General features: G+C 38.0%; 1 protein-coding gene across 4 annotated transcripts in view; it reads right to left on the bottom strand.

Annotated features, from left to right (window-relative positions):
* rttn (rotatin) overlaps positions 1 to 18433 on the bottom strand; it is a 32014-nt gene that overhangs the window by 7888 nt on the left and 5693 nt on the right. For 3 of the 4 annotated variants that reach the window (XR_003294745.1, XM_026292125.1, XM_026292128.1), the window contains 29 exons: positions 18026 to 18216; positions 17717 to 17832; positions 16659 to 16826; positions 16366 to 16578; positions 16104 to 16216; positions 15871 to 15997; positions 15427 to 15552; positions 14981 to 15097; positions 14284 to 14423; positions 13790 to 13961; positions 13595 to 13694; positions 12821 to 12906; positions 12090 to 12207; positions 11361 to 11457; positions 11197 to 11262; positions 10887 to 11078; positions 9803 to 10045; positions 8270 to 8426; positions 7011 to 7177; positions 6428 to 6647; positions 5378 to 5506; positions 5053 to 5163; positions 4241 to 4399; positions 3751 to 3828; positions 2526 to 2724; positions 2234 to 2340; positions 2058 to 2145; positions 1556 to 1757; positions 138 to 228 (listed from right to left, as the gene is read on the bottom strand). Coding sequence is in view for 3 of the 4 variants with exons in the window: in XM_026292125.1 (XP_026147910.1) it covers positions 138 to 228; positions 1556 to 1757; positions 2058 to 2145; positions 2234 to 2340; positions 2526 to 2724; positions 3751 to 3828; positions 4241 to 4399; positions 5053 to 5163; positions 5378 to 5506; positions 6428 to 6647; positions 7011 to 7177; positions 8270 to 8426; positions 9803 to 10045; positions 10887 to 11078; positions 11197 to 11262; positions 11361 to 11457; positions 12090 to 12207; positions 12821 to 12906; positions 13595 to 13694; positions 13790 to 13961; positions 14284 to 14423; positions 14981 to 15097; positions 15427 to 15552; positions 15871 to 15997; positions 16104 to 16216; positions 16366 to 16578; positions 16659 to 16826; positions 17717 to 17832; positions 18026 to 18216 (4093 nt within the window). In the remaining variant the exon portion in view is untranslated. The remainder of the gene's footprint in view (positions 1 to 137; positions 229 to 1555; positions 1758 to 2057; positions 2146 to 2233; positions 2341 to 2525; positions 2725 to 3750; positions 3829 to 4240; positions 4400 to 5052; positions 5164 to 5377; positions 5507 to 6427; positions 6648 to 7010; positions 7178 to 8269; positions 8427 to 9802; positions 10046 to 10886; positions 11079 to 11196; positions 11263 to 11360; positions 11458 to 12089; positions 12208 to 12820; positions 12907 to 13594; positions 13695 to 13789; positions 13962 to 14283; positions 14424 to 14980; positions 15098 to 15426; positions 15553 to 15870; positions 15998 to 16103; positions 16217 to 16365; positions 16579 to 16658; positions 16827 to 17716; positions 17833 to 18025; positions 18217 to 18433) is intronic. The other variant, XM_026292126.1, reaches the window with a different exon arrangement.

Here is an 18433-nt window from a genome sequence, read left to right as displayed (position 1 = left end):
CTTGAAGTGCCCTCAGATACTCTAACACTGCACTGAGAAATGCGCTGAACTGTACCAGCCCACGTTTTTTGAGGTAAGTCACAGTAACAAAATAAGTTAAAAAACACTTCAGAATTGTCTATCACTGTGTTCCTCACCTGACTCTTGATGGATTCTCTCTCTCCTGGTAGGATGCTGGGTATCTTCAGCTCAGCCAGGCATTTCTCAATGGGTCCAATATCTACCAGACTTTGAAAGAGAAAAAACATAACATAAAATGTGTGTTTTCAAGAGACTAGCTACAGGGGACTAAAGCTACAATTACCATAAAATCTCAACTTCTTGATTTTATTACTTATTTAACCTGAGAAAAACTTCCTGCAACTATAATGTCTGATATAAAATAATCAGTTATCAAGAATATTTATATAATTATCTTTCTTTCAAACAACATATTTCCTCAATGAACTTAACACTCAACGTGAATTTTGTTAATGAAGATGATGAGAAAAATGTTCGATAATGACTTTTTTTTTTTTTTCATAATAACTAGGACTAGGTGCTGGTGAGCTAAAACTAATATCTGATGATAGAAACTATGATGAAATTTTTGTTTTTTTCTTCAGGAGAGTGGGTTAGAACATTATTTTCCAGATATTAGACATTCAAAACTGGTCTCATGTTCAGTTTTCGCTTAAGCACTGTATTTCATTGGATTGGATAAGGGACGTGTTGTAGATGTAATCTCAGGAAGTTGACAGTACCAAGCAGAGGAGCGTTCTCTGAGCTGTTAACCAGAATTACATGGCTTCTACACCTGGGGGATTCGGTAGGAAGAAAACTGCAATTAGACTAAAAGTAATGTCTGATAGCACTGGTCTACAAATTTTGGGAAATTATTGACTGCCGAGATAAAATGTGCTAAATCTTATATATTTTGATTAGATGAATTTGAAAAAAGGTTATGAATGTACTGGCTGAATATTTAACGATAAAGATTTATAATTATCTATACACAGGCGAGTATATTTGCCTACAAGTGAAAGGGGTGTCTGATGATCATGATGCCTCGTAATTTCTTGACAAAGTACAGTAGAAGCCACGCACGATTCGGTCAGTTTTTCATTGGAAAAAAAAAAAGCATGAAAATGTTACATGAAAAATCAAGAAATGAATGGAAAGTTACATTATTGGTCTCAATTAAAAGATAAATAATAATTGGATTGGTGAGGCACTATTCTCATTGCTATATCAAATTTTGCAGAATAGTTAAGCATCACACACCCCCCTCCTTATCTGAATTATTTTGATGCAATTTTGACCTGAAGCTTCCTTTATTAGTGACCCAATTCTGGTAAAATTTAGCTACTTTTATTTCTGAGGCTTTCTCCTCGTAGACCAGTGTAACCATAATGGTTATTTGTCGACTAAAATTAGACTAAAACAACAAAGGATGAAAATGCCTAAAAAGTGACTAAGAAGTGTTTTCAATGAAGACTAATGCTAAAATAGCTACCAAAATTAACACTGCAGTAGACTGAACATAACAAATGTTGTATTACAGGACACATCTTACCTGGACAGGACTTGGAGGAGCTGATTGTGTCGAATAGCAGTGAGGGTGAAACATGGCAGGATGGCCAACAGGTTAGTCAACAGACCACAGTGGGCTGTCAGGAGTTCATGAGTTACCATGACAACAGGTTCCCCAGCAGAGGGCTCGCCCTGTCGGGAGTCTTGAGAGGTGATCGAGTCACCGGTGTCTGTGTCACTCTGGCCTGTGAGACACATCAATAGATAGCTAAAAAAGACTTTCCCAATGATTCCCACACTGTCCAAATCACATCTCTGTCTGTAAGTAAAGGTATGATGACCTCTTAATGAAAGACAGGTAGATACTGTAAAAATACAAATATGGGGAACAGTTTTTAGCTTCTAAATATCACTGACCACAGTGAGGTTGCTTCAAAAGGAAAAAAATGTGAAGATTTATATTGTATGAAGAACAAAAACCATGCAGTGTTACTATCACTGTGAATGCACATATGCACACAGGTTATACACACACTCTGTGGTACCTTGAGCCATCAGTCTGCTCACAGGGCTGTCATCTGTGATGCTCAATGGGGAGACAGGTTTAGGTGTGTGCGGCCCTGAGCCTCTTATCTGTAATGGACAATGTGAAGATTTGAGGATCACTTGACTTAATGCATTTGTTGGTTTGTATATCAGAGTGTATAAAATCATTGCTGACCATTGTGCTCGATGTAGAGAGAGAGCTTGAAGATCTGCTAGAGTTGCCGGTTGGTGCTTGGGGGTCGTACTTCCAAAACCAAACAGAGTTTTCAGAATCTAGATAAACATACACACATAACACATCAAGACTACAGAAGACTTTTTTTATGGATAAAAATAGAAAAGAAAAAAAAAAAAACTTCAGAAATTCAGCTACTGTTTTAATTTCATTTTTGAGATACACATTATAAAAGTTATACCAGATTTCTCTTTCTGTACCCCATCAGGAGGATAATAAATGTCAAGCTTACCCACTGAGGTGCTCTCCTGATGGTTGGAGCCACCGCTAGCACCAGTGTGAGGACGTAGGTGTAAAGTGTACCTGCCATGGTAACAACTGGAGGCACAGAGAGCCACATGCTGGAAGTACTGACAGTGGTAGAGCAGAGCCTGGAGTGCTGGAAGACCCACCAAAGACACACCAGATACCTCATCATGGACACATGGGTGCTGGAAGAGAGAAGGTGAAAATGGAACCAATGCAGCAATATATGTAATAGACAGCAATAACAGCTAATTATTACACAATTATGACACTGACTGAACTTCCACTGAAGTGAAAAAAGGACTAGGACTAGGGAGGAGTCCAACTGGATTCAACTTTGCTTGATTCCTAATAATGTAATGCTTGTCAGGAATATAAGATTGTAATTAAATATCTACAAGGAGACGTGTTATGATTTGAGTTGTTTTTTGTTTTAATTAAGCTGTGCTTGGCAAGTCTATCAAATTTTCAAGTTTAGCCTTTTTTTTCCTGTAGCTTTTGCTCTGACAATTTTATAAACCAAAGCCTTTTGAAAGATAAGAATAGAAAATGCAACCGTTTCACCTCTGGCATACAGCTAGCAGAGATATATGAAATATGCAGGGAGATAAAAGACAATTATACAGTTATGACCTTGACTGAACTTCCACTGATGTGAAAAAAGGACTAGGACTAGGGTGAAGTTTTTGGTAAAATCCCACTGGATTCAGCTTTGCTTGATTCTTACTATCTAATTTCTGTCAGGAATATAAAACTGTAATTAAACACTGACATTTTGTGTTATAATTGATACTGTTAAACATGGCAACTCTTCCAGATCTTCAAGTTTAACCTTATATATTTCACTTTTCTGTAGCTTTTTGTGTTATAAACCAACACATATGATTATAATTAGTTATAAAGGTAAGAATTAAAAAATGTACCTCTTTTCATCTTTGATATACATCTATCTTCATTGTTAATGAATAATCTTAAATGAAAATGCCATTAGTATTTAAAGTTAATTTTTTTGGATGTGACTCCTGCCTCCATACAAAGGTTCAACTCTAGCAACGCAATTGGCCTGATCCCTGCATGGCTTAACAAGAGACTAAAGGAGAGTTAGAACTTGGAGGGACAGAGGAGGGGATAGAAATAGAGAAACAGACATGCAGAGAGAAAGCAGCTCATGGTCTATAAAAACTTTTTAACTAGCTGGCAGAGCTACTGACCTGCCAGTTGGAGTCCTTGGCCTCCTCTGCGTTGGCAGGCATGGGCATCACCAGCAAGTTCTGCAGGATAAATGCAGCCTGGACATACAAACCCCCCAAAAAAAGACAGACACACACTAGGTCAAGTTAGAATCAGCAACAGTGCCACCTGCCAGTGTTTGGCTAGTAAAACATAATAGTCAAGCACTGGTGAAAAAGTGAAATTTGCCTTGCTCCACTATGCTTCATCGGCATTTAAGCCAGTATTAAAAGTAAGTAAAAAAGTCATTCTCAGACAAAAACACCAACAGTCTGTCCTGCATTTTGACAGTTTGCTTTACTTTCAACTGTTACCCATCTTTCATCAATGGCAAATATTAAAATGACCCATCTAGTGCTCTATTATTTGTCCAAGGACACAGTAGAGCAAGTTATTTATTTCCTGTGTATCACACACAAAAAAAGGGCTTTTTGGACAATTATAGACCAGATTTGCATTCTAACATCATACCTCTCTACGGACCATGCTACTCTCTTGCTGATCCAGGAGGATGTTGAGCAATGTGCCCCATAGGCCTCCGCTGATGTTCTGACAGCTGGCACACAGAGCCTGACACCCGCTGGGCACTGAAGACAAAGCTGCACCCAAACCTAAACTGGCAAACCTCACCTGACATGAGAATGGAGATATGAATTTGGGTGGATGTTTGAGGAAAGAAAAAAACAGGAAGAGAAGGATATAGAACAATAACCTATATATACATATAGTGACAGGCCTCTAACATCAACAAAAGAGGCTGTTAGTTTTATGAAAAATGACCATATCTATAGCTAAATTAGATGTGAATTTGGCTGTGCAGGTTGTGTATAGCGTTCAAGTAGAATTCTAAAAAGTAATGATTTGGAGTTACAACAGGGGAGCGCAGCGATGACTAAATATAAACAATGTATGGTACTACAATCCTAGCATGGAGAAGTTTTTGAAAGAACTGCCAAGTAAAGCAGATGCCAAACCAACCCCAACACCTCTAAATTTGGCAGTTACAAAAACAAAGACAAAAATGAGGATGAGGCAGATTCACCTTCACCAGCACTATGGCTGGAAAGAGAGTACACACTTAGTTGTACATCTGAAAATATTAATGTCTGACATTATGGAGCTGAACAAGTAAATTAAATTATATAGCATTGTTTCATATATTATTTATTGTAGCAGGAAAATTCTGGGAACCACTGTCCTATAATACACATGTACTTTATGTTTCGATGTTAGCACAAAGGCATAAGTAAGAGAAATATAAAATCTGAAAAAATTGTCTGCACCTCTTGATCTCGATCGACCCATAGTGGAATGAGCCAGGCCAAACCCAACTGAGAAGTACTAGCCTCCCCAGAAGCTGCCTCAGTTCCCAAAGACCACTGGGAAATGAAGTCCTAAGGAAAAAAAAAATAAAAATGAATAACCTGGTTGTGGTTAGATTCAAAATTATTGTAATATAAACAAGTATAGCACATTCTTGGGTCCACACACTGTCAAAAGACTAGACTCTCGTCTAGTGTACTGCATGAAGGGTTGTGATCAATTTTGCAAATCCAACCAGCATCTAACCAGCATCCTTACAGTACTATAGCCATTGATGACACTTACCTTGTCCTTATTCTCAGCCATCATTTCATGGGACAGATGAAGCAAGCAAATGACAGCATTCTTGGTCACACCTTTCCCCATGAAAGACATAGAGTTGCCTCCCCACTCAACATAAAACGAAGAGATTACCTGTGACACAGATTATAAGAAAGTGCACTGCAATCATATATTTTATTGTTTTCCATCCATAATTTTTCATTCTGTAAAAATGGAACTTACAGAACTGTTTGCTTTTTGGATTTTAAGTATTTAGTATTTATGTTGCTCCTAGCGTCTGCTTGTCATTTGAATACCAGTTGACTGAACAAAGAGTACTTGTTTCGAATTTAGTGATTACTCTAGCCTGTCATGCAACTCACTGCATCTAAAAGCACAGCTAAACACAGCTGAGACTAATTATTTTGCTTTGATGTGCCATCAGGATGTGGGACTGCTCTGAAGAGCAAAGGAAGCAAAAGGAGCCCAAGGCCTGATGAGCTGTAGGGCCCTACAGTGCCAGAAGTATCAGGTGAGAGGTAGTTTGGAGGGTTGAGAAGGCTGAGGTGAAAGTGTAAGGTATCTGATTGTTACCCCAGCTGCAACTGGGGGTTTAGTCTGAAAAAGAATTAACCTTCAATCTTCATCTAATGTTAATTCATGTCCAGGGTAATTAAAACAAACTAAATGAACAGTGCTAGGTACTGTGTAAACAGAATCATCTATTCCACAGGGGGACTTCATTCCCAAACAAAATAAAATTTTGGACACCTCTGTGCTGACAACTACTGTGCAAGCTGGTCTGCACTGTGTTACACTATTGTTTTATGGACTGTTGAACAAGTGAACAGATGGAACAGCCAAGGTTGATTAATCTCATCAGCATCTTCACAGTATGGCATATCTAATCAATGAGATTTTTACCTATTGCGATTCATGTCCCATAACCATATTTAGTTTAATTTTAATTAATTCCTCAGAAAGTACCACACTTTTTGCTTTATTCATTTCTGTAGGCAGTCTCATTTCTGGTGAGATGGTAGGAGGCTTGAATATGCTAACACAAACACACACCTCTAATAGCCCACTGAGATACTTTGAGCAGAGGGTGTTGGGCTCCAGATCAGGGCAGTGGGAGCTCCAGCCATGCCGGGCAGTCAGGCTGACCATACCCTGCAGTGTTCTCTCCAGACTGGGAAGGCCATAGAAACGCGGGGCGTCTGACACCCGCAGGCTTTGAAGCAAGCGGACTGCCAGCTGGCTCTTGAAGGGGCCTGCTAAAGCCAAACACAGCCTGGACAGACAGGAAAAAAGTGAGATAAAATCAAAACAGACAAGACAAGAGGGTAGACAAGATGACAATTAAAATACCAATTCCTAGTATACCTGTGATTTTTCACATGCTTGGCATATATGTATACATACATACATACATACATACATACATACATACATACATACATACATACATAGGTAGCCTATCCTGTCTGCACGATTTTTGTACAGACATCTATAGTTGACTCCATTCTTGTTCACTCTATTCTCTTATTAATATTAACAGAAATTGGACTGATGTAGCTGTTTCCAATTAAATTTCAAAACATATTAGCAGTAAGTAAATAAAATGAAGGACTTTAGCATTTGGTAATCCTCTTACTTGTCAGTGCTGTGTGTTAGTCTAAGTAGTAAGGTGTCAAAGAAGCTGGTGAGTTCTCTCTGAAGTCTCTGGCAGACATGGTTCTTCAGTTCCTCTGGTTCCCCTAGGTCCTGAGCTGGGTTCTGAGTCTCCACACCAAGCAAGAGATTAAGGAGGGAAATAGTCTCCTGGATGACAGGTAGATTAAAGGACATTAATAGATTATTTATTCTTTTGCTTTTTTAATTATATGCAGTTATAACCTTTTAGGGTATTGTGATGCAACAGTACTTCTTGTCTTTGTCTGCTTGTCTTTTTTAATATATTTTTTTCTTTGTCTTGTGTATTGAATTTTGACAGGTTATGCAAGTGTTCATCAGTTTTTATGTTTTGTATTTCCTTTTTATACAAAGACATTACAATTGTCAAGAATTGTTCATTATGAAAAATTACTAGTAAAACAGATGTTATCTGTTAACTTTTCAAGTTCAAAGCAGTGGGAGGTTGTAGAGAAGGCTGACAGGTGTATTTGACCAAACACCATCTTCTTTCCCTATAAAAAAATCAGATGTAGAATTTCTTACTGAGCAATTTACATTGAATAGACAGTTAATGCAAGTATAGGGAGTGACAGATGTTCCTGAAACAGCTTAGTAATTACAGAAAAGTCAGAGCAGAGCAAAGCTCCTCAACCCTACCAGGCATTCAATATGAGTCTGCTTTAGCTGCCATGGGAGGATGTATTGTTTAGACACACATTAATGAGAAAGGTGAGACAGATTAAATTCTAAAAGTAGCTCTCCCCAATAAAACAGTGTGGTGGGTTATCTCCTAGGGCAAAAGTATGAATCCAACTATGTTTTCTGAGCTCAGGAAATAATGTTTGTCACAGGTCTGAGGTGGTATACTGTGATAATACTTTTCTGTTGTTTAGAGAGAGTAATATGTTCAGCTTGTTTGACTATATGTGCTGCAGTCAAGTTTTAATTACAGACATATAATCTTCTGTATTGGAGAAGAGAGAACCTAACCAGATTACTAGTTAACAGAGATGTTCACTCACACCAAACACAAGCTACAGGAATTCCCCCAGTAACATAAAATATTACTAAAATGGCCAGTAGAAATGAAACTATGAAATCCCAGGACCCATAAACTATTTTACAAAAAAAAAAATGGGTCAAAAATCCCTTTGTAGTCAAAACCTTAAAATGAAATACTACACCACTGTAGTGAGATTTTATTTCTCCACTTGTCTACACATTGTAAATTATCTGTACCTGTTCGAGAAGGAGCTCCAATATCCAGCGCAGGTCCTTGTCCTCTGGGTCAGATGCAGACTCAGTGTGCATGTGTTTGAAGTAGGCATTCAAAAATGCTACTATGCCAACCAGCAACTTCTCATCCTCAACGCAGGCTGGACGTACCTGCAGAAACCTGCAGTAATTAAGAGGCAGACACCATGACAAGAGAGGAAGAAAGTGTTAAAAGATACTTCATATGTAAGAGACTCGAAATTATAGCATTTTTAAACAGTAAATACAGAGATAGACAACGGGATATATTGCATGTAATTAAACAAAAATACTGAGACCCAGAGCAAAACTAAATACTACAACACAACATTTCTACCAAAATAGTTGCATTTCACATTCAGAATATTAACACATTACCATAGGGCTCCCCTCCACCTTTTTACAATAATTGTTAAAACTGTATGAGATGAATGCTCTGTAGCTAATCAATTATATTTGCATCAGTTATTTGAAATCAATGAATGTTGTGTGCTGTTTTTCCTCGTATGAGTGCTTTTCATTCTACAAAGACTCATCTGAGAAATTCACTGAAACGGGGGGCACTCATTCATTACAGCTCTTCTTATGTTCTTACGCTACTTCATCAAAGGTGTTCAGATAAATTCTTTTCATTTTCTCTTTTCTGTAAAAACAGTTTAGCAGTTTGTGCCAGTTTAGCAGCACAATACCTTAAATGATGAAGACTTTTTCTCTGTGCTGAACATTGGAACTGGTGAAACTTACCAAGATACAAAACCCCAAAAATTATATCATCATGCATCTTTCAGTTATTTTGAGTTTTTAAAAGGTTACGCTCATTAATTTGACTATAGACATTTACTCTGTGTCAGTTTAGTGTATCCCTGTAAATGAAGAAGACATTTTTTCTTCTCTGTGCTGTTTGTTCTGAGCGTTGGAACAGGAGATATCCACCAAGATATCAAAAGAACTCATGAGACATGTTTGAACTGTTCACAGTTTTTAAAAGGTTACACCCACTTTCCTTTCCTTAATTACACAATTAAACTGAGTGTGTATATGTAAGAAAAAACTTTTTTCTTTTTTACTATATATATATATATATATATATATATATATATATATATATATATATATATATATATATATATATATATATATATATATATATATATATATATATATATATATATAGTAAAAAAGTTTTTTCTAATCTGTGTTCTTTATTATTATTTTATTGTAAAAAATTGTGCAGTGGAAATTTAATTTTATACATATGCTTCTAAATAGAAATATTGGCAGAGAAATGGTGATAAACTTATTGAATCAAATGAAATAATTAAAATACTTAAATCTACTTTGGTTGGCCTGTTCTTCATTATCACTATATCAAGTTATAATATTTTAACTTTTAGGTTGAGTACTTTTAGCAAGAAATTTGAATGGCAGCCTTAAACCCTCCCATTATTTGTATAATTCATAATCATTTGCAAGACATTTCTACTGACGTAGTTGAATCTTTCATTAAATTCACTGTACCTGGTCACTGCTATTTGCCAACTGAGAGACTGAAGGATCTCTCTGCAGCTATGGGTGGGGATGTGAGGGAGGGCCATTCTGTCAATCAGCAAGTAGAAGTTGAGCCTGGAGAGGGCAGAGGTTACCAAACTGTGTTCTGCTGCTGTAATGATGTCCTGGATGCAGTCCTGCAGTGCAGTCGGAAGATGCACTGCCTGCAGTGACAGAATCTGTGCTTCTGACAGCTTCAGATCAGGATGAAATCTGTGCAGAAAAAAAGGAAATTGCTTAAGATGCATTCAAAATGTGTAATTGGAATTGTCAGAAGCATACCGACAACTGCATTAACAAACATATTTGATCACTTACATATTTTAAAGTAATAGAAGGAGAGATTTGTAATTGTAATAATTATTGCAACTGAAACAAAGACGTAAAGAAACAGTACAAACCAAAAGTTTAAAAATCTTGGCATGAAAAAAATATGTAAGAACAACAACACTATCAGAGGATATAGGCCTGTGCGCAGTACTCCACATAAAATAAGAAGTAAAGAAGATACCTCTCAGTTTTTACAAATTCACCTGAAAAAGGTAGTCTTCTCTCACTAATAAATGCTGTATGAGTTTCAAGCAGATTGATCATCTGAAACTCTGAATCTTTGCTGTTGCCAAGCTTGTTTAAACTGTGTGAGACACATTTTCATTTATTTGAATTAGGTCACAATCAAAATAAATGAAAACAGATGAAACAAGATGCAAGGCTTCTGAAACAAATTCTTCCCAACAATTCTCCACATGACAAAACACTGTACCCTTTTCTGTGGTTAAATAGTCCTTCAATGGAATTATTTTTATGGTAAGTTTCTTTGATATCCAACTTTCAATTTCCAACTACAATAAATCATATCAGGATTATCTAAAAACAGAGTAAAAATTCTTCATAAATAATTTAATATTAATAGTTTAATTACTATACTGTAAACTAAAAAAAATATGACAAGATACACATTTTTGTTACTTAGAATAGAGAAGGACTAGTTCTAAAACAACAACACAGTTTAAGATCACAGCTTCTAGCAGTAAAAAAACGTTAAGATTCTTACTCAGTAACCGTGGTAGAAATACCATGCAGCTTTTCGAAAAGGTTGTCTATCCCAGAATGCCATGCCGTGTTCCAGGTCACTGTCAGGACTTGGCGGGCAGGGGCCAGAGTCAGGAGGTCAGAGGATGGAGGCAGAATGCAGCAGTATGGGCTGACAGCGTGATGACTTGCCGCCTGAAAAGGGATATTATACCTGGGAGAAAAGTTGGGAAGATGAGTAAAATGTCTATTGGGAATATCATTTGTAAGATACTGCTGATGAGGAGAAAGCAGCCCTGATACAACCTTCACAACTCCACAGATCAACTTACCTGCGTATTACTGTAAGTGGTAGGGAGAACGTTGCAAAAGTCACATCTATGTTGGATTTGTCTGACCTGAGATCACAGGCAAGGACATAGTAAAACAAAGTGCTGCATGGACATATATTTTTGAGGAAGATATGGTTCAAGTCAAAGACAGGAACAAAACTCACCATAATTCAATGCTGGCAATTTTATCGAAAAGTAGTAAACACATTAGCACAGCAATATCACTTCCATTGCCGTTGTTCTCCTTCAATATCAGGGATGCTAGAATGGGCACACATATTTTTACATAACACCATGATGATTATTGAATTGTTTTGTTTGTTGTTAACTTAAAAATCCTTTAGAATAACAAACACTTAAAAGATCTGCTTCAAAATTGAAGGTTGGAAACAGCAGAAGACACTGTCACACCACTAGCAGCTCTGTTTACACTGTAACAAGATAACCCCATAATTTAGCATCTTCAGGCTTAATAAAATCAGTGTTTAAAACAGAATTGTACAAATATCTTTAATGCATATAAAAGGGCACATATATTTTTTGCACAAAAAACTTCTATAACATTCTTATAAGTATACAAGTAGTCATCATCAGGATGTTAAGACTGTAATGTCTCCCTAATTTAAAGTAAAACCTTCAGTATTTGACTACCAGTTATGCACCAAAAATGTTTGTATCTCACCAGCTTCTGCTTTATAGATAAATCTCAAAATAATGTATTTGAGATTAACTCCATAGCAACAAGTTGCATCATACTAATACGCTACTTACTACAGTGTGACAACATGACTAAAAGCTGTGCCTCACTAGATGACTTCAAATCTTTTTTGGAGAGTGTGCCCCTGAGCTACACAACACAACATGTATAGATGTTACTTAATGAGTGAATATACCCCTGAGCAGTGTGAGGAGCAGGAGGTTGCGCTGTGCCAGGCTGTGCCTCAGAGACGGATCAGCATACACAAGCTTCCTCAGGATACATACGAAAGGCTCCAGCAGACAATCCAAGCTCTGGGGAAAACACCAACATACGCACTCAGTGGTTAATTGGAGGGAAAACACAAACAAACACTCACATTCTCTTTCTGTATCCTCCGACTGGCTCTTACACATTCAAAAGCACAGAATCTCTTTAGTGCCACTTCACTTAAACTAAACCCAAATTTCGTGACTGCACAGGTTGCAGGCAATGAAGGGTTGGGACACATACAACCTGCAGGGATCCCTCTTATACATAGTTGAGAAAAGTCATTCTCTGTGTCACTGTCCCTCCACCTCGATGTAACCAGACATGGTGGAGGACTGCCCCTGTTAGCAGCTCCTGAATCAAGGCCTTGGAATGATCAGCAGACTGCAGTATCTAGAGGGCAAGTTACTGCTGACCAGGGCCTGTCTGACACTATTAATACAGGCCATTTCATCCTTCTCTCATGCATGCCTCAGATTTCCTCCACATCCTCTGGGCAATACATGTACTTACATGACCACATAAGTGAAGGCATGTACACAAACGGGAGCACAAATCAGTGTATTTATAAGATACAGCATCGGTTACAAATGGCTATAACAACCATTTATTCGGAACACATCAATTTATTACTTTACCAGGCAGGTTTGTTTTTACCTTGTTGTTGTTTACACTCTCCATAATGAAAGAAATGACTTTGTCTGTAATTCCAAGACTCTTCAGCACCGGGTGCATTGTGGTGTCTGCAGGGAAGTAAGAGAATTCAGTATACTGAAAATAATTATCTGCATAATCCTCAACAATGCTTCTCTAAAACATATGGTGGTGGGAAGGGACAAACTTAATCCTGCACTCTGCTATAATTTGCTGTTTTCATAAGGGGAGTCTTATTGCACAAACCTTAAAAAAGTTATTTTTCTAATTTTGTCATGTGCATAAAATGTCAATCCAGAACTAATTAGTCAAACCTTTTTTATGTGGATGACAATTCAGGTACTATATATCATTATAGTATATCAAGCTCAGTTATCACTCTCAAATCAACCTTAGATTCATGTGAATTTTTACCCATCTGCACTCTGTTTGTATATTCAGGAAAGTATCCCATTTACAGATCAGCAGTAACTTGTGGGGTAGACCACAGTGGTTGTTTCGCACAACCAAATATATGGTAGTTAGAAGGGACCGAAGTGTAACTGGTAAGTGTGTTTCCCATTACAATAAAATCACTCAACCATATCAAGAGAAATTCACAGAACTAGACAAAGACAGTAATTTAAAACTTCTACCCTTCCAGAGCCTGTATTTATATGTACACACACATACACATAAAACTTATAAGTGGCATTGTATATTGTAATATACAATGTAATATATATGTATATATATTGTATATTACTGCTCTCATTTATCTTCTATCAGGCTACTCACTTTGTAGCACAACAGACAGCTGTTCTGCAGCTGATCTTCTCAAAGAGATGTCAACAGTGTCTGCAGACAGGACACAAAAGAGCTTCTCCACCAACTCCACCTACACACCATAAAACACACTGCTTAAGCACTAATTTTTGTATCTGTATAAGTATATGCTAGTGTGCTCTTCTTACCCTGTATGTAGATTCATACCTTGAGTACAGACTTGCTGCTGTTGTCCAGTGTGATATCTAATGAGTTTCTGAGACAGTAGAGTTTGGAGAGTGAAGAGATTGTTGGTTGATCCAAGTCGGGTCTGGCTGATTTGGCTTCATCAGAGCTAGTTAAGTGAGGAAGGATTTGTTGCACTGCTGCTATTCTCACACTGTTAATGAATAAAGTATAGTGTCAAAGATGTAATTCACAGTGACTATAAATCAATATAAATCAACTTGTTTATGCTATAAACCACTATGTTAACTGCATTAAAGCACTGATACATCATTTAAGACGTTACCTGTTTTTCATGTTTGTTTCTTTGACAATTCTATTGTTTATTAACAACATGGTGTTAATTTTCATCTCTCTCAATATTCAAGGTCTGGGACTTATGATCTTGGACTAACACACACAAATACCTGACCATGGCCATTAACACACACCAAAAAATAACAAGCAGAAAACAACGACCCAGAACTCAGACTCACGTTGAATGTTTAGAGAAAAGGAGTCGAAGTGCTCCTTGTAGCTTGGCTGTAGTTGGAAACACAGTGTCTCCTGCCATGTCTGACATGTCACTTATCAGCAGGACACAGTTTCCCAGTGAGTCCTCAGTACTAGCGTAACCCTGGCACACAGAGAGAGACGCACAATGCTCAAACTGCCTTGACACACAATGGAGCAAACAATGGGGATTTCCAGCTAAGTAGCACAACAGTAAATAAAATATGCACCACTTTGATTGTGCTTGGTTTCATTTCGTCTCCTGTTGACAAGGCAGGCCCATCTATGAATGGCCTTCTTGAATTAAATCACACTTGACAGCCTAGTCAAAATCTCATGTATATTCATGAAAAATTTCCAGGCTTTCTGTGGCCTGAAACTGAACAATTAATAAAAGCTTGTTTTTTACACCCAAAAAGGAAACAATATAACAGAGAATATGCAAATGAGAGAATAACAAAATTTTTCTCACTGGCAGCTCAATATGCAGTTTTGTGGTCCAAGAGTGCAAAAATTGCACTTTTGATCATAGATCTTTTGATGTTTTCTGAAGAACATACAACCCTCCTACCCATCCCCCACCTCCCTCCTCTTCCATAAATACAATAAGTTCCAAACATGATGCCGCTTTACGAGCTCTGCAGTACAAGTAAAATGAAGCCTAGACAAAGAGCACAGCACCTGTAATATGGGCATGACCGGGTAAATTGCCTCAGTGAATCTGTCCCAGGTTGATGCTGTCATCATTAATCGTCCCTTGAGCAGGAATAGCAGAATATCCTTGGCAGCAACATTCACCTATAGATCACAGGTAAACTGCTGAATTCACAAAGGGATGACTGAAAATATTTACTAGCAGGTACTGTATGTGACACTTTTTAAAACATCTAAATTACATGACAGTGGTGAAGCCTGACAGTTTAACATGACCCAATAGTAATGTACAACAACAACAACACACAAAACAATCTTAGTACTTTTTGTTCAGAAATACTTGACTGACTGCATTTACACATGAATTCATAATCTAACTCATAATCTCAAAAGTCTCCAGAATGACCCCAGTACAGTACTTCAAAGGTTTGCAGTACTGTACAGTACTGGGGTGTACAACGTGTCTACAGTACCTTATCTGCAGAGTCTTGAAGTCCAAAAGTGCTTATTTCATAGAGCACCCTGTGGTGAAGAAGAAAGTTGACTGCACCACAGGATCCTGGTTCCTGTCGTGACACATTCTGGATGCCAAGGCAGTCCTAGGGGTGTATATAATCACACCAAAGCACATCATAAATTATCGCTATCCTCTTACATGCCTACAAGAACTCCAATTCACTTTAAAATGTTGTCATGCAATCAGACAGTCGTTGGTAAATGAAAAGGAAGTCTGATTTCAAATGTCAAGTGTTTTTTTTTTTTATAGCACACTGTCAAAGATTCATCTATCTTCATCCTACTGTTTTATGTGTCAGTGCCCCACCAAACAGATCCACATTATTGCTCTGGTAGATTTTACCCATGAACCTGTACACTCATTTAAACACTGACTGCCTATATAAGATGCTTGCTCTGACCTTGACCAGGTTTAAAATACATTCATATGTTTCTGTCTTGACAGACACCAAGGGATGGGACAGCAGCTTTAGGAGAAGTTTCTGGCTCTCTGTTTGTAGGAGTGGATTGGGATCATCAAACCTCCACCTAATGAAAAGGCAATGAAAATAACGTATAACAATGCATATAAACATTAATATTTAAACGATAACAACAGACTTTACACTGCAAGAAATTATGATTTTGATCTTACAGGTAAGAGCAAATGTTTACACATTCCTTGACAATGGGTATGTGCTGGTGAAATGGGAGGCCATCTATGGCGTAGTCTGCCAGCTCCAATAACTCTGACCAATTCTTCTCACCCTTGATGAAGAAATAATTCCAGGAATTAATGAAAAATACATATATGAGTCACAGCCTACACAGACCTACCAACAACCTGATATAGTTCTGTTAAAGTTTTATTCTAGAAATGCAGTTTGTATATTTATACACCAAGGGTTATACCGTACCTCTGCCTGTGCTTCCTTGAGGAAGTTGTAAGTGGATTCCATCCAGAGGGCAGCGCGAGTAACCCTCCTGTAGAGCTCATGGTTATCTGAGTTCACCTGCTCCAAGTAGGCCACTGCTGTCTCTTGCAGGTTGGGCAATAAACCTCCCAACGATGTGTCCAAGCATAGGTGGAAAACAGCTGTTGCTGTGCCTTCTGGGAGATTCTCACTAGCCTGTGTGAAGACAAAAACTTTACTAGTTACAAAACTGCAGTGAAGTAATAACAGATATAGTCTGAGAAGGAAACATATACCTTCTCAGGAGGGAGGATGGTTTGTAAGAGTTTAATGGTGAATATTGCAGTGCCTATGTAGGCCAATCTGTGGTGAATCTGAGCACTGTGAGGAACGTCTGCTGAATAGCTCTGATGGTAGCTCAGGATATCCCCCAATAGTTCCATGCAGAATTGCAGCTTCTCCTTCTAAAATATACACAGACAAAAATGTAGACAAAAGCACACGTGCCACACAAACACATGCATATGTACTCACATTATGTGCAAGTTCAGATACACAGACACACACCAACGCACAGCTAGTGGCTGGGAGCCAAGAGAAAAATTCGTTCCAGGGGTTAGGAATTGAATGTAATCAGATTTCAGGATTATTTTGGGATGAGATACAGATCCACCCTATCTCAGTATGAATAAATTGGAACAATCTATTCTCAGCCACTTTGTTCTTAGAGCAGAAATTGAACAATGGACGATAAATACCAGCAGGGGGCAGTATATGCCCTGTACATTGCTGTGGCTTGTTGAACAATTCGGCCCATTCCCATAGGAAAAACCTAGAGGCCTGGCACACAAAAGCTGTACTCCACATAAAGATGACAAAACAGTTCTCAGGCTGCAAGGCTTTGGGCATGTATTAAACAGCAGAGGGCTACAGGGGCTTGGGCTTGACAAGTGTATAAGTCCCCCTGCAGAGGAACATACTCTTTAAACAAGTCAGTGAGGATAACAAATGACTCTGCATGGTAAATAAAAACACATACCCATTCAACACAATCCACTGTGCGGACTTTATGCACATAATAAATGAAGACATTTACTAACCTAACACTTCTCTGCTTGGATAAACCCAGGATACACATAACAGTTATCCATGTATGTGTGAGAGGTTCTTTGTAATCAGCAGAAAGTGTTTGCAACCTTACATAATTCCTTCAGCTCAATCACATCCCTACAGTTTTCCTTGACAGTACCATATGTCTGTGTGTCTGTGTCTGTGGCCAAACCAGTTCCCCTTTTCAGTGAAGTGTATCCATTCATCAACATAAGAGGCTGTCATGAGTTGTGTTTTGACTTGCCAGCTCCATCCCCACCAGGCTGCGATCGTCCCAGACCAGCTCACAAACACTGTCCCCAAGCAGGAGGATGGCATCGCACAGCAGCTCCAGAACATGATGAAACACATGTGAACCCTCTAAGATATGAGGAAGAGAGAAAGAGAACAAGAGCAGGAGAGATTTTTTTAACAATATCAAGTAACAGCTGACATTATAGATTTATTCTAGGGAAATGAAAATGAAAAGACAAACAGCAATTGAGAATTTATTTATATTCAAAAGATATTTTCTCCATTCATCCTTTACTAAAACAACTACAATGACTCCTACCTGTCTTAAGAAGTGGTATGGCATGCTCTATGGTGGCAACAGTGAACTGTGCCAAAGTGAGCTGCTGTAACTGCAGCTCCAGGACATCTTCTACACCCAGGTCAGGAAGCTCCAAATTAACCACATCTGCAGGTGACACAGGCATCTGCCTGGGAGCCTGGACTGCTGCTCCACCTCTGTGTGAGCTGCCACTGGGTGAATCACAGACAGGAGAGAAAGCCAACTTTAAATTCATGATCTGTGCTTGGACAAGTCACATACAAGGAATGATATATGAACTGTATAGGGATAAATCATAAAATCATAAATATGCTTTCATGCAAATCAGAACAGATTTTTAAACAGTTTATACCAGCCTCTAGAGATCCTTTAATGTTATACATATTTATACAAAAAAATAAATAAAAT

Source organism: Mastacembelus armatus, chromosome 20 (genome assembly GCF_900324485.2).
Source record: "Mastacembelus armatus chromosome 20, fMasArm1.2, whole genome shotgun sequence".
Lineage (NCBI taxonomy): Eukaryota > Metazoa > Chordata > Actinopteri > Synbranchiformes > Mastacembelidae > Mastacembelus > Mastacembelus armatus.
The sequence above is the reverse complement of the archived record's forward strand: the minus strand, read 5'-3'. Positions and strand labels throughout refer to the sequence as shown.